This window comes from Artemia franciscana, chromosome 6, assembly GCF_032884065.1.
Source record: "Artemia franciscana chromosome 6, ASM3288406v1, whole genome shotgun sequence".
NCBI classification, from domain to species: domain Eukaryota; kingdom Metazoa; phylum Arthropoda; class Branchiopoda; order Anostraca; family Artemiidae; genus Artemia; species Artemia franciscana.
In genome coordinates this window covers 2,430,426-2,447,739 of record NC_088868.1, presented here as the reverse complement: position 1 = coordinate 2,447,739, position 17,314 = coordinate 2,430,426, and the positions used below count along the sequence as shown (strand labels likewise).

The following is a 17,314-nucleotide window of genomic DNA, read 5'->3' as shown; positions in this document are numbered from 1 at the left end:
AGTTCCCATTTCCCCTAAATCTGTCCTTACGATATCTTCCCATCTCATTTGGGGACGACCTCCTTTCTGTTTGGTCCTTGACGGTTGGCCGACAGGAACGATCTAGAAAAGACAAGGAAAATCAACCAGTGAAATGAGAGAGAAGGATTTGAATATTTCAGTCAAAATGCCTGCTTGACTGTGTTCAGTTCAGAGCTGAACTGAACTGAAAAAAAGTGCCGTTAGGTTAGGTCCATATGGCAATATAAAAAGATAAACTTTAAAAACGAACTCTAAAATAAAATAGCTCTCCATACAAAAAAGGGTCAGCATAAGTTTCTGTTAAAACTAGGGCACTAAGCACAGGTGTTATGTCCTGCTTATCTCAAGATTTCCCACAAAATGTGCAAAACTTTGTCATATAGATAAGAATCCCGAGGGGTATGGTATAACCCCTTGTTATACCAGAAGATGCAGATAGAAAGTTCGATTATTTATGACACACCCTGGATTGATTGCGTTGAATTTTTTTATGCAACATTATTCCATTTATTCAGTCTAGACCACAAGGAAAACTTATTTCGAGACTTTCTTGGGCTACTAAAACCCCATTTGAATTTTTGCGACGTTCATTGACGGTTAAACGTTGTTCTTATGATCTGAGGATAGAAGTGAGACGACAAGTGGGCTCAGCAGCATTATTGATCCATTTCGAGACTTTTTTGGGTTATTCAATAATCAATAAATTTATTAGTACTAAAAGAAAAACTATTACAAAAGTAAATCAGTTACTAGGCCCAAGAAGCTTTGCTTGTATTGGACCACAGAGAACAAGAATAAAACACTTTTATTTAAAAAAAAAAAAAAAAAAAAAAAAAAAAAAAAAAAAAAAAAAAAAAAAAAAAAAAAAAAAAAAAAAAAAAAAAAAAAAAAAAAAAAAAAACAAAAAACCCAACAACACTGGAACAAGACAAGGACATTTAACAGATAGAAGATTTAGAAGGAGATTTAACATATAGCTGAAAATTATTTTAAAAGAAGAGAAGTGACATAAAAATTGATATAGAATTAAAAAGAGAGACAAAAATTATTGAACTGGAAAGACCCGACGAAATAATGTCTTTGCAGAAAGAAAAAGAGGGACATCCGAAGGGATGGAGTTCCATAATAGAATTGACCTATATACTGGAGACCTCTGACCTGCTGTAGAGGATCGCTTTGGTAAAATAAATCGTCGAGAAGAATTACGTAAAGAAGAAAAGTACCTACCTGAGCCTGTCCGTGAGAAAAACTGCTGTAGGGGCGGTGGGAGAGTACCTAGAAAAACAGAATGCGCTAAATAAAGAGTACTTTTACCTATAATATGATCCAGCGGAGCTATTCCAGTATCATTATAAAAATCAGAGGAAGGGTAAAGCCGAGGGAGAAGAAAAGTAGCCTTCACTGCCCTATTTTGGGCTCTTTGAAGTGAGCACAGAAGAGATTTATTAGTATTGCCCCAGACAGAGCAGCAGTAAGAAAGATAAGGATAAATAAAAGCATAATAAAGAGAAATAATAATATCAGGAGGAAGAAATGAGTTAATCCGGTGCAACATTGAAGACTGGCGGAGGATTAAGGAACGGGTGTGAGTTATATGCGGTTTAAAAGAAAGAAAACAGTCAAGATACTAACAATCATAAGCTGAATGATAAAATTCTGTTTGATCCATCCCAAAAGTCTCAGCAAAAATCTCAGATATATTTAAAAAAGCAAATATTAAAGATTGTTTGCTAAAAATTTTGATTATTCACCATTGATGATGGAAATTTAAATTTTAAATTATTTGATCTTATTATTTGTGTGTGTTTTTGTGTCCCTGTGTCTGGGACGGCCTCCCACGCCCCTCCTGCCCGATATTTATGTATTTACTTATCTTTTATGAGTTTTTTTCTATTTTGTGTATCTTCTACCGTATTATACTCTGAAATCATTATTACGATGAGATGTTGATGTTTTTTCTTATGTTTTTGCACTGTCCCAGCCTTACGAGCTCTGCTCTCTGTTGGGGCATAATATTGTTTGTGTATTTTTTAGTTGAATAAAGAAAAAGTTGAGTTGAGTTGATACACACCAAGAAATTTAACCATAGTAGCTTGTGGTATAATATCATTCCCAAAAGTCAGGGTGATTGGCTCCTGTACGTCTCTCATTCGGTAAGGGGTCCTAAAGTTGACAATGGCACTCTTTCGGCTGTTAAGAGCCATACCATTTGACCAGCAGCAATCAAAAAGACTTTATCAAAAAGACTTTACTTTATCAAAAAGACCTTGAGCTATAGAAGTGGCAGTTGCCAGGTCCACCGCAGCAATGAAAAAGTTACTGTCATCAGTAAAAAGAACAGGGTGAACATGGGGATGAAGACCATCAACAAGATCATTAATGTAGATTAGAAACAAAAGCGGTCCAAGCACAGAGCCTTGTGGGACACCTTTCAATACAGGCAAAGTAGAGGAAGAAGTACGGTTAATCAAAACATACTGAGATCTATCTGAGAGGTAGGACCTAAACCATTCTAGTGGGACTCCATGCACTCCAAATAAGGATAGTTTAGACAGAAGAACATTGTGGTCAACCATATCAAAGGCCTTTGAAAAGTCAAGGAATAGACCCAAAACACACAAGCCCTTGTCCAGATTAACACGCATAAAGTCTGTTGCATCAGTAAGTGCATGTGAGGTAGAGAATGAGGGACGAAAACTATACTGATGGTTAGTAATGAGAGAATTTCCAGCAGTCGAATTAGTACTAAATACAAATGAAAAGAGTCGACGATACACTACTTTTTCAACAACCTTTGAGATGACGGGAAGAAGAGAAATAGGTCTGTAGTTTAAAATTAGAGACGAATCACCTTTTTTGTGCAAAGGTAGAACAGTAGCAACTTTAAATGAATGAGGGAAAATATCAGAAGAAAGAGAGAGGTTAGTTATGTGTGAAATCGGATGAGAAACAAACTGACTGATTTTTTCAAGGACATTATTACTCAAACAAAAACTATCAACTGAACGACTGCTAGGAAGTTGAGAGATAATACTAGAAATCTCAGTAGTACTACATGGGGAAAGGAAAAAAGACTTCTCTGTCAAGGGAAAACAACTTACTCTACTCGGGGTTGGAATTAGAACTGAAGGAAGTGTGGTGAAATACGAATTAAAGGCACTCGCTAAGGATTTTTTATCCACAACAGATCCATCAGCATTTCTATAAAGACACGGGAAGAATGTTTGAGTTCCTTACGAGAGAGAGCTTCATTAATTACAGTCCAAATCTTGTGCGAATTCCCCTTACACTCATTAATTCGACGCGAAAAATACAGCTTTTTGCTAAACGAACTGAAGAAGTGAGCACATTTTTGTAATGCTTATACTTCAAAAGATCATCCTGTGTCTTACTTTTACATGCGGCCTTGAACAAAGACACCTTCATATGGGTTGCATTGATCCGACCTCTAGACATCCATGGGCATTTGGGTGGAAAATTCCTTGGCTTATTTCGAAGAGGAAAATGCTTATCCAACAGAGTTCCCATACGACACAAAAATAATCTAGTTGCACAATCAGCATCATTAGCTTCAAGAACACTAGACCAATCATTACTCTGAAGACCATGTATTAAATTAGAAATTTATATATCTGTAAAGTTCTAAAAGAAGACTTGCCTTTCTCATCCACAGTAATCTCTGTTTTAGGCACAGATAGTGATAGATAAATAGGAAAGTGATCAGAAAGATCAGTGAAAACAAGACCAGAAGAGAACTTCAAATTAGGAGAATGAGAAGTGAAAATATTATCTATTAAAGTGGCAGAATTTCTTGAAGGGTCAACGCGAGAAGGAAAAAAAATTGAAGGAAGTAGCCCTGAAGAAGAAAATACATCAAAAAGATGGTCACATTCATCATTTGATCCAACATTTAACATATTGCAATTAAAGTCTCCCAAAACACAAATTCGTTTTTTAGAGAAAGTCCCCACACCAGAAAGCTGATCAAGCAAATCACAGAACAGATGTGTTGGAAAAGGAGGGGGTTTATAAAACAAACAAACAGTATCACATGCAAACTTTCAGATCAATGACAAGAGAATAAACTGTCCTACTATTCGACACCACTGATGTAAACAAGGATTCAAGGTCAGATCTTCTACAAAATTCAATATTAGATTTTATAAACAAAGAAATACCCCCAGAACACTTTGTTACCATTCTAGGGACACGAATAGCAATATAACCATCCATATCATAAGCTGTAAAATTATACTATCAGATAACCATGTTTTTGTCAAGCCTATGACATCAAAAGGGCAAGAATTATTAGACCACAAATACGATTTAAGACTGTTCCACTTATCTCTTATCCCATGCACATTCAAACAGAATACATTAAAGCAACTATTTGAAGAGAGTGAAGGCATAATGTTATCACGATAATCAATGGTGGTGTGATAATTGCAGCTAAAACTAACCATAGATTCAAGAAGAGGGTCAAAAGTGTGTGGCTCTTGTTTACCAGCACTACTTGGTTGATCAAATATAACTGAATTAAGAATAGAAGAATTCAAAAGAAAGGAGAAATCACCCATATATACTACACATGACAAATGTATACAATAACTTTACAAATGAACACAATATCCATACAAGCAGGCTGAAGTAAGAGAGGGTGGATGGAAAGGTAAAACATATAGGCAACAATGGAGAAAACAACTGCAAGAAAAAAGAACAATAATAAACTACTAGGTTCAAAGGGAATAAAAATAATTACAAACAAGTACAGGGACAAAGGCAAAAAAAAAAGCAAAACAATAAAGGAACAACAGGAGGAAAGAGGTATCAATGGTTTTTGCAATCCACTTAAATGAATAATGTAAAATGACATAAATGCAACATTATGCAAACATAAGAAAAACTATTAGATCATAAATAAATTTACAAGACAGAGCTGAAAAAAAAGAACTGGTTTATTTCAGTCCCGGGAGGGGCTTGGATGGACTTGGATGAGCTGTAGTTAACTGACAGATAGCATCAACTTGAGATGCCTCTTTGACAGTAATCAATTTACTATCAGAAAGCTTTGTGAGTATTTCTCCTCCACTAGACCATGTAGACCTCTTCCCAAGCTTTGATTTAGTATAATTAAGTAGCTGAAGTCTAGACTTTGTGAGTGACTCAGAAATCAAGACACCACTACCTTGCAAACATTTCTTTTCTCTAAGAATGAGCTGCTGCATTCTAGGACTACAAAATTCCACAACAAGTGAGCGAGGTTTATAACCTGAACCTTGTTTACCAATCCTTCTAGCAGAAACTATATCATTCTGGGTCACAGGAATACCAGGAAATCTAGTACTGCAAAATCCAAGGAATCTGCTTTCAGAAGCTTCTGGATAAGGGTCTTCTTTTAAACCAAATAGGACCAGCTGATTTGAGAGTTTCATTTGGTCAAACTGATCACTCAGACGATCAACATTGGATTGAATCAGTTTCAGAGAATTTTGCAGCTTTGACAAACCCGAGTTTTGTCATCCTCAGGTCATATTGTTTGAGTGATTTTTCAAAAAGCACATCAAAATCCATTTTCAGGCTAGTGTATACCTCTTGTTTGATGATTTCTATACTGTTGGCATCAAAAGCAGCAGGTTCATGACTAGGGGTAAGTTTTTTTAACAGAGGCCTCAACCAAAGGACCAACCTCAGAAGAAAGTGCTTGACTGACAACTTCTGCCATTGTAGTTTTAAGAGTTTGATCATTCTGTGAATCTGCAATCAGCTTCTGCTTGTTCTTTGGAGTGCTAATATGTGAAGTGAGCATAGCAATCTGTTCATTGATAGTTCAGCACCACTAGACTGGATAGAGCAGTCTGATCTCATCTTTTTGGCACTAGGAGGTCTATAGCTCTTTTTTGAGGTATCACCCATTATGTAGGCTAAAGTGAACTCCAGATGAACTAGGCTAATTAAGCTACAAGCCAAAAAGAAAAGAACAGCAAAGACAAGGGATCTTCTGGCTGGCACGAGCAGTTGTCTGAAGGATAATTTTACGACTAAGCAGAGATGTAGGCATCAAGCACAAAATAAAAAGACTGTACCTGGAGGGTGCCCAATTGCACCCTTGGGGTTGGGGCTGCTAGACTTGCCTGCCTTTCCCACTGGACTGGCTGGCAGGCTAAACCAGCTCTTCATACAATTCCGAATTTAATGGATAGATTAAAGATGCCACATATTCCACTTATATAAACAATAAAAAATTCCAGTGTATATCTTTAATTTTGAATTTTTTTTATTTATTTTTTATTAAAACCCCATTTGAATTTTTGTGACGTTCATTGACGGTTAAACGTTGTTCTTATGATCTGAGGTTAGAAGTGAGACGACAAGTGGGCTCAGCAGCATTATTGATCCATTTCGAGACTTTCTTGGGCTATTAAAACCCGTTTGAATTTTCGCGATTTCTTATGACGGTTAAACGGTGTTTTTATGAGCTGAGGATAAAAGTGAGACGACAAGTGGGCTCTGCAGTATTTCTGACCCATTTTGAGACTTTCTTGGGCTATTAAAACCCCATTTGAATCTTTGCGGTGTTCTGTGACGGTTAAAAGGCGTTTTTGTGATCTGAGGACAAAAGTGAGAGGGCAAGTGGGCTTAACAGTATTTTTGACCCATTTCGAGACTTTCATGGACTGCTAGAAACCCATTTTACAGTTTGGGACGTTATACGACCTTCTAGTAGTCGAATTTTGTGCGTGTAGTTCCGGGATTTTTCAGCGTGGTCGAAAGGATCATGTCCACCAATTATCATCCTTTCTTGAAAAAAAGAATGATTCTCATGCTTAGCCGCCCACCCTTATTTAAGCAATAAATCTTAAGCTTTTTCTATATTATTTTGAAGGAAAGTTTTAAAAATAGATGGACAAAATTTTCTGGAAGCCTAGTTATCAATTAGCTGAAACTCCTGCTTAAACGTAGCTGAAACTTTCAGAAGCTGACACTCATGTGAGTTTTGTTCTCTTTGCCCAGGTTTTTTAGTAAGGTAGTGCGATTGTTTTCTCCAGAGGACGAAGTACAGTAGAGAGAATATATATCCTTAAACTGTGGGACTAAGACGTTAGATGGACTCTGTAGCCTATAGGCCACATTACCCAAAAACATCCGACAGTCACAGAAGATCTAGTGTTAGCGTTGCCAAATCACAGTGTCAGGGAAAAGAGCCAATAGTGAAGAAAACAAGGATTGATGACATCCTAAAAGCTGGCCAAGAAGTTTTAAAATAGCCTACTGAGAATTATTTTCTTAGTCCACATTGCCTCTCCATTTGCAAATCTAAACAAATGAAAATGTAGAAAAATAGGTATAATATTTAAACAGACAGTCAACAAGAAAAAACATACAAAAAACGAACTTTTAATGATAAAAGGTAATTTTATATATACAAAGCCGAAAATAGTCTTCCTTTTCTCCTTCTGTCTCTTTTTTTTTTTTTTTTTTTTTTTTTTTGTGTTTGTGCTGTAGCATTGGTGATTTCTCTTTTCATGATATATATATATATATATATATATATATATATATATATATATATATATATATATATATATATATATATATATATATATATATATATATATATATATATATATATATATATATATATATATATATATATATATATATATATATATATATATATATATATATATATATATATATATATATATATATATATATATATATATATATATATATTTATATATATATATATATATATATATTTATATATATATATATATATTTGTATGTTAATTCTAATGTATATTTTAATTGTACCGTACTTAAATTTATATTTCTTCGAAATATTTCTTAATTGCTCTAAGTTTTAACTTTGAATTGTTTTAAATTACAGGATAAGCGGGACGTCATTGACTAATGAATTTTTTACGCGTGCTAGCATGAAATGGCGTGAAAGGTTGGCTGAGGGCGAACTTACAGCAGAAAGTCGACAGAAGCAGAAAGCAGAAGCTGAAAGAGAGAGATCCCGTCTTGATCCCTGGAAGGTAATTTCAATTTGAAGAGAATGGGAGAGGGGCTATTCACATTTCACGGAAAAATAGGGCTGATGGTAAAAGTTGATTTTTCAAAACCTAGGGAGGGGGGAAATTTTTTTTCTAATTTTTTCAAAAATGCCCATTCAGATTGATTTTCAATCATGTGTAAATAACATACTAAATATACAAATATCTGCCAGAGGAACAAGCTTGTTTTGCACAGATGATAAATAGTAAAGAAGGAAATGAATATTTAATACAAATGAAAGACATGACAAAGAAAAAAAAATTAGACAAAAGATTAATTAATACACGCCACAGCAGGCATCCCTCCCGACTATACATAAAAACAATTCTCAGACAGCAATGATCGAGAATGGTCAACCAAAATGGTTGAGAATTGCTTTCTTCCTTGTTAAATTGATTGAAAAATAAGTTTAATGTATAATATGTATTCCTCCAGCCGGATTGCGGGATTTTTATACACTGGTTTTTATATATAAGTACTATTATGGGTGCGTTCCAGTATGTTTTACAGGAATATTAAGCTGCTATTATTTCAAATTTGGTGTTGCTTATCGGAAATTAATTCAATTCGGTCTTTAACATTAATGGAACAATATGGAATTTTAAATTTTCAGTGCTAATAGAAAGGCCCATATCTTTATCAGATTAGGAAGTGAATGAATATTTCATTCACTCAGATTAGGAATTGAATGAATAGATTGCCCAAAACTTTAAGCTGCTATTATTTATATTTTTGCCTTCTATATTGGAAATTATTTCAATTCGGGCCTTATCATTAATGAACAAATATTGAAATTTTTCAGTCCTAATAGAAAGACCCCTATCATTATCAGATTAGAAAGTGAAAGAATACAGATCGTCACAATTCACGAACCCAAGACTTTAAGCTGCAATTACTTATAGTTCGGTTTTCTGTATTGAAAATTAATTCAATTCAGTCATTAACATTGATGAGAAAATACTCATATTTTTCAATGCTAATAGAAAGCCCCCTACCTTTATCAGATTAGAAACCATCACGATTTATTAACCCCAAACTTTAAGCTGCTATTATTTGAAATTTGGTTTTCTGTATTGAAAATTAATTCAATTTGGTCCTTCACATTAATGGAAAAAGCTTGACATTTTCGTTGTTAACAGAAATGCCCCTATCTTCGCCAGATTAGAAAGTGATTGAATATGGAGCATCAAAATTCACAAACCCAAAACTATAAGGGGCTATTATTCGAAATTTGAGTTTTCTGTATCAGAAATTAATTCAAATCAGTACTTAACATTAATGGAAAAATATTGAAATTTTTCTCTGCCAATAGAAAGGCCCCTATCTTTATTAGATTAGAAAATCTAGTAAATCTTGATGGTCCATATTCTTTCACTTTCTAATGAATCTGGACATTTACGTCAAATTGCCCTCATACGACCTTCCTTTCTATATATACCTTATATGCCCCCTGAGCATAACTTATAACCCTTGTCCTGAGGTCTGGGTAGGGTGGAGGGGCTGGCATCCTCAAAGATATAATTTCCGGACCTTTCAATTACGTTAAAAAAATTTGGCTATCGCAAAATTTCAATTGGATGTGTTTTGGAAAATGATGGGCGTGGGAGGGGTGTTTATTGTCCTCTAATCACTTTTGACCATTAAAAAGGGCACTTGCTCACTCAATTTTCAATTGAATGAGCTGGTTTCGGAGTTTCGTTGACAACAAATGGCCGTCTCAAACTTTCTATTAGATGCATTTTGGAAAAAATATGAGGTGGGGGGGATATCCATCCTCTGATCACTTTGAGTCTTTAAAAGGGCAATAGAACCTCTGATTATCAATCCAATGAGTCCCCTCCGAAGTTTATACGATCACCCTTTCTATATATACCTTATATTCTCCTAGGCTATAACTTACAACTTTTGCTCTGAGGGCTCTGAGGGGCTGTCATCCTCAACGAAATAATTTCCGGACCTTTCAATTACGTTAAAGAAAATGGCTGTCTCAAAATTTTGATTGGATATGTTTGGAGAAATGGTGACGTGGGAGGGGTGCTAGTTGCCCTCCAATCGCTTTCGACTATCAGGAAAGGCATTCGCCCTTTCAATTTCCAATGCAGTCTTTTTGAAGCTTCTAAGACAACAAATGGCCATCTCCAAATTTCTATAAGATGTGTTTCGTGAAAATATGAGGGGGGGGGGTATCCATCCTGCGATCACTGAAACTAAGGGCACTAGAACTCTGATTTCCAATCAAATGAGCCCATTCTGGAGTTTTTAAGATTTCCCTTTCTATATATACCTTATATGCCCCAGGAAATAACTTATAACCCTTGCCCTGAGGGCTGGGGGTGGGGGGGGGGGTTCATCCTCAAAGATATAATTTCCGAACCTATTACATTAAACAAAAAGGCCATCTCAACATTTTGATTGCATGTGTTTGGGGAAATGGTGGGCTTGAGAGGGGGTTCAGTTGCCCTCCAATAAATTTTGACTATCACAATGGGCATTAGTCTTTTCAATCGAATGAACTCTTTTCGAAATTTCTACAACAAAAAATGACCGTCTTGAAATTTCTATCAAAAACATTTCGGGAAAATACGAGACGTGTATGTGAGGGGGAGGGGGGAGTATCCACCCTCCGAATTACTGTGAATCTCAAAAAGAGTTCTAAAAATTCTGATTAGCAATCCAATGAGCCCCCTACGAAGTTTGTACGATCACCCTTTCGATATAAATCTTAAATGCCCCCTGGCCATAACTTACTGCCCTTGCTCTGAGGTTCGTGGTGGGGTTATCATCCTCAAAGACATAATTTATGGATTTTTCACTTACGTTGAAGACAATGGCTATCTCAAAATTTTGATTGAAAGTGTTCAGGGAAATGGTGGGCGTCAGATGTGGGTTAGTTGCCCTCTAATGACTTCTGACTATTAAAATAGGCACTAGCCCTTTCAATTTCTAATCGAGTGGACCCTTTTCGAAGTTTCTATGTTAACTCCTTCGATATGAAATGCCTTGTTCTAAACAAAGAAAAATTCGAGCATTTGCTCTTTACTTAGGAAGCACTATTGCACTGCCTATGAGAAGAGCTTAACAAACAGTTTTGGTATTTCAAAACGACGAAGAAAATCTTGTGAAAACAAGAGGTATATGCCCAGTAGGAAGATGGAGAAGAACTATTGCTCACATATTTCGCCTTTATCCAAGAATTCGTTCTCGGTGCCGGAAAAGAAAGAAGAGAAAGAATCTAAAAGAAAAAAAGAAGTGGAATATGTAAAATAAAAAGTTTCAGAAATGTGAAACGTCAGATTCAACCTTTTGGCGTTGTTAAACGCTATTGAACTCTAAAAAATAAGGAGTATGTTGTTGAATGCTAATTTTGTTTGCAGGTGAAGAACTTTGAGCCTTTCTGGGGCTATCAACAACCTAAGAAAGATGTAAATGTCCGGATTACGAGGAAGAGAAAATCTTCTGAGTCTAATTCTCAGGTTGATGATACCAAAAAGACAAGAGCTCTCAATGAAAATGTTTTGGGTAAGATTTTCGGTAAAACTGGTTATGTTATACTGGTGGTGCATAAGTAACTTTACCATGTGATATTTCTGTGAAAATATTCATATTCGAACTATTAAAAATAGGAATAAAAAAGTTAAGGTTATATATCGCTCATTGTGATTGTTGGCATTTTCTTTCATTAGTTTTATCGACTGTTTAATGAAAATTTCCTGTTAGTGCTTGAAGTAATTATAACAAAGAATCATTAGAACTATAGCAAAAAAAGTTAGCGTTAAGGTAATGTATCTTTTATGGGCCAGCTACCATTTCACCAGTACCATCATATTGGCGTTTTATCAGCTGTTGTATTAACAAAATTGTCATAAAAAATAATTTTTAAGGTATATTGTTGTTTAAATTCCGCTTACCAATGTAAACAGTCAGGTTTAATCTTACTATTCTGGGTAATTTAAAAAGGTATTCTGTCTTAAAAAAAAGTAAATTAAAATAGTCAGCTGAAATGCAAAGGAAGAAAAATTAGTAGAGGAAAACAATTAATGCAAAAGTATGGTTACTTACATTAAATAATGATAATAATTAATGCTTTTGCATTAAGTAATTAATGCAAAAGACAGTGTTGTTGGAATATGTGAAGGCCAAAAAATCGTGTACATCATGATTTTGATAAGTTTTTGGTGTATGACAATACCGAGGAATTAGTTGAAGTCAAACAGGCAGATCATAAGAAGTTTAACTGCCTGTTAGCTTGATCTTTGATCGGGGTAGTCAATTTACCTTTCGCAAACACATTACAAGACCTTATGATCCAAAATAATCTTTCGAAAAAACAGAGAAATGAATGTGAGAATAATAAAACGGGTCTATCGCGAGTTAAGGAAAGCGAAAAGAAGAAAAATACAAAGTTTTATTCACCTCGTATAAAACAAGGTGTCTTCACCATAGAGAAAAAACGACTGGAATCTAAAACTAAAAAAATATAAGCAAAATATATATATATATATACATATATATATATATATATACATATATATATATATATATATATATATATATATATATATATATATATATATATACATATATATATATATATATATATATATATATATATATATATATATATATATATATATATATAAACTAAAAATAGACTAACTAAAATATGCCAGTTACTTTTGTGGTTCATGAAGGTAGCTGGCGATTGTATAATTGAGTAATTTTAAAACAGAGTAAATTGTTTACTTGAGTAAATTGTTTAAATTGAGTAATTTAAAACAAAGGAAAATAAAATAGTCAGCTGAAATGCAAAGAAAGAAAACTTAGTAGGGGAAAACAATTAATGCACAAGTATGGTTACTTAATAAAATGGGTCTATGGCCAGTTTAGGAAAATGAAGAGAACAAAAAATATCAAAGACTATTTCACCAGTATAAAAAAAGGTATCTTCACCGTAGAGAAAAAATAACGACTAGAACCTAAAACTAAAAAAATATTAGCAATATATATATATATATATATATATATATATATATATATATATATATATATATATATATATATATATATATATATATATATATATATATATATATATATATATATATATATATATATATATATATATATATATATATATATATGTGTATATATATATATATATATATATATATATATATGTGTATATATATATATATATATATAAATATATATATATATATGTATATATATATATATATATACATATATATATATATATATACATATATATATATATATATATATATATATATATATATATATATACATATATATATATATATATATATATATATATATATATATATATATATATATATATATATATATATATATATATATATATATATATATATAAAATAAAAATAAACTAACTAAAATATGCCAGTTACTTTTCTGGTTTCATGAAGGTAGCTGGCAATTGTATAACTGAGTAATTTTATATTATATATTTTAGTTAGTCTGTTTTTAGTTATATTTATATATTGTTTGTTTATATTTTTTTTAGTTTTTTAGGCTGGCCAATTGGGCTTTAGATCCTTTAATAGTCTTTTGAAATAAAACCATTTTAGTCATGACAATTCTGACTTCGTGTTGGACTTGCTACCGACTGTCTACTATTTTATCATTACTATCTGATTTTATGTTTTAATTATACTTTGTTGATCAAATATTATTGTTTATTAGAAGATTTTGGAGGGTTTAGTGGCTCAATGAAAACACCTACGTTGGGATAATTCAAAAATAGTTGACTTTTATGTGACTAGAGGACAAATATCAGACAAAAGCAAAATCATAAATAATTAACATTTACGTAACTTTATATCATTAATTAAAAATTTTCAAAACTCATATGACAAGTCTAAAAAATATCAACTAAGGCTGTTATTATTGTATTAATTAAATTTTGTATTATTGAGTTTCCCTACTTTCCTGGAAAATTACTGACCTTCCCGTCTTTCCTGCAAAATTATATTTTATTTTTGAAAACTTTTTAGAAACGTAATATTTTTTTTTGGCATGGATTCACAAAGGTCCGACTTTGTAGGGAAGATATTATGCAGGCTAGGGAATATTCATTTAATTATGTAATTTCCTGGAACTTTAATAGACTACAAGCCAAACTCTCAGTAGCAAAACTATTGTATACAAAAAATGACAAGTAGAACAATTGGAAATTTTTTGTACAACAGCTGAATTCCAAACTTTAAATGAATATTTCGACCCTATGTCCAAGGGCCGTCCTCAGCATTGCACAAATGAAAATTTAAGAGAAACTTAAAATACGATCGTTAAAACTAAAAGAAATAGAAAAATAACCCTAATAGCCTTATTTCAACGAAGTTCAATCAGAATTGGCCTTTTATTTCGTCTCAATGAATTGCGTCAACTCATCTCACTTTATCTATCAGTCCTTATTAGGCCTGATCAGTCCTAATTATAATTATTCTCGCCAATTTTTAATATTTCGTTGTTTAAGTAGTCTAGTTAATTGATCGTACCTCTGAATTCAATCTAAACTAGTCCCTGTATCATTCAGGAAATCATTCTGTTTCACTTTTAGGAATTGCTGTATCTCCAGAACCTGCGACGTCCTCAGAATCAGACGTTATCCTAATGTCTAGTCCATCGCCAACACTTTCGAATAACACTTCCACAGAGGAAATTTTGCCCAAAATGACCTCTGTAGAGCCAAAATCCAAGGTTGTTGCATCTAAAAAGACAGTTAAAAAAAATGGAGTGAAACGGTGTCCCAGAAAGGAGATTAGAGAGATTGAATTAGTTGATGGAGAAGAGGATATAATGAAGGCTGTAGAAAAAGCAGCAGAAAGTACTACCCAAAAACCAGTGACAATCGGAAAGAAAGAGATTGTAAAGTATGATATTGAAACTGATGATGATGATAAACCTTTGTCTAGTCTTGTACCAAAAACTGATAAACGCTCACCAAAGCCAAAAAGTGAGTCACCACCGTCACCTATGCGGCCGAAGAGAGTGTATCCATCCAAACGGGCTTCTAGCCCTAATCTTGAGAAACGCCAGCCACTTTTGAGGAAGGCGACTTTGCCTGCCCCGCCTCCGTATGACGACGATATATACTATGCCGATTCGGTTTTCAAGAAGCCGGCGTCACGTGCCGCAACTTTGCCATCCTCTGATAGTGACGCCGGCAAAAATAGTAGCAACAGTGTTCCAAAAAAGAAGGTAGTCCAGTGGGAAGAGCCTGTTGACAACGGGGATGAGCGTTTGAAGCTACTGTACGGGCGAAGTGATACACCTATCCAACAGGAAATTGCTGGATCAGACTCTGATGAAAGTGTGGAAGAGATGCGACATTGTACATTTTTCACGTCGCTATCTGTTTCTCAGCCTTCAAATTATGGCGAAGACGCTTCCCGAAAAAGATCTCCGTTAATTCTGAAAATACGTGCAAATCCAAAATCTGAGGAGAAATCTCAGTTCATACTTCCTAGATTGTCGATTGAAATCCCAACAGACACTGAAGCGAACGCAAGTACAACTGATTCCGATTTACATGATACAAGCTTTGAATCAACAACGACTTCAGAGTCTGCCCACACTCACGGAGATGATTCTGAAATTGAATCAGAAACTGAAGCAAAACCTTTGTTTCCTCAGAAAGGAAGAGGAACACCAACATTAGTGTCTCGTCCATCGGAAAGTCAGAGTTCCGCGTTTCTCAATTATGTGACAACTGAAGAACCAAAACATTCAAATTTATTTTTACAGATACAAAGTGAAATTGAAAAAGAAAGGCTCGAGGAGAGACGAAAGTTGATTCAAATGAGGCATCAGGCAGAGGCTGAAAGGCTAGCTGCCATGGTTGAGGTTGAAACTGAAGATAAAAATCAAGAATCGGCGTCTGAGAGCTATGAAAATTTACAGGTTCAATTTGAGCTTGAAGATTCTGTTGAAATGCCTATTGTAAATATATGTCCATCTGACAGCTCTCCTGATTATGAAGCCAGTAAAACCTTTGACGAAGTGGACGAAGACTTGAAAGGAGATGAATTGACTAATAAAAAAGATGATGCTGCTGATAGTTGTAAGCCAGCATCTGAATTGGAAGACGATGCTGAAAACATAACTTCTGATGAGTTAAATATAAGTTTTCAAAGTCTGGGCTCACCGGGCTCGGCATCTATTTCTCCGTTTTTGCAGGATGATGAGCTGAGAGAAATTGAGGCAAATTGTCATGAAGGTGCAAGTACTCTCAACGCTTCTAGTAAGGTCTGCTCGGCTGATGATATTCTTGATTGTTTGCAGCAAAAGCAAAGTGCTTTGATATCACAAGAGAGCAGAAGCAAGCTTGTTTTCAGTGAAAGAGTTGCTTATGAAAATGCTGAAAACTTTAGTGAGTTGCACAGCTTTCAAGAGAAGTCGAAAATTTTGGCTGATAATATAACTGAAGTTACCTTTCCTGATCCCACAGATAAGTCAAACACCTTTGACGCAGACAATCGATTTGATGATGGGCAGTCCGCTGATTCGTTCAAACAAAGTGAAGCAGATTTGGATGAAGAAAATTTTACTCAGGTTAAAGGAGATGATTTTCAAACTAGCAAACAAACGTGTTTTGAAGATCGCTATTCATATGAGTCACAGACTAGTTACTCGGAAGTTCAAATGGATATTAGTTTTGAGACATATCAAGACTTCAGTCAGGAGGAATTTAACAATAGTGACTATATAGTTATGGGCGAATATCAAAACTTTTCAGATGAATGCAATAGTCAGAAAAATAATCCAATTGACAAATCTGGGGATCTTCTTAATCAAGCCGTATCAGTAATTGACAACGCTGCTGGTATGAAAGAAGATGAGCAAACGCAGTCCAATGATAGTGAAGAGGCAGAGAAAGCATTGGTAAACCAAAGGTCAATGCCCTCTATTACAACTCAAGGTAATTGTTCCCATTTATTGATATTAAAAGGTTTCTCCCCGAAAGATGAAAAAATGTGTAATGAAAAAAAAGCATATGCGGATGTCTCTAGTATGAATACCCAACGCAAAGGTTTTATCCGTTTTGTAAAAATTTAATAAAAGTTGGAAAAGTAAAATAAAAGGTATTTAAACAAATTGGTTATCGGGACCAGTTTATCTGATAGTTAGAAGACACTCTCAACATTTGTTTTCGAATTGGGTGTGAAGTCTACTCAAAATCCTTGATATA

The 17,314-nt window shown here is 34.1% G+C and overlaps 1 protein-coding gene across 4 annotated transcripts in view; it reads left to right on the top strand.

Moving 5' to 3' along the window:
• The window catches only part of LOC136027905 (polycomb group protein Asx-like), a 77,442-nt gene that overhangs the window by 13,992 nt on the left and 46,136 nt on the right, over positions 1 to 17,314 (top strand). For 2 of the 4 annotated variants that reach the window (XM_065705339.1, XM_065705340.1), the window contains exons 3-5: positions 7,913 to 8,063; positions 11,457 to 11,601; positions 14,684 to 17,044. In XM_065705339.1, the coding sequence (XP_065561411.1) occupies positions 7,913 to 8,063; positions 11,457 to 11,601; positions 14,684 to 17,044 (2,657 nt within the window). Of the gene's footprint in view, positions 1 to 7,912; positions 8,064 to 11,456; positions 11,614 to 14,683; positions 17,045 to 17,314 lie in introns of all 4 variants that reach the window. The other 2 variants (XM_065705337.1, XM_065705336.1) reach the window with 1 other exon arrangement.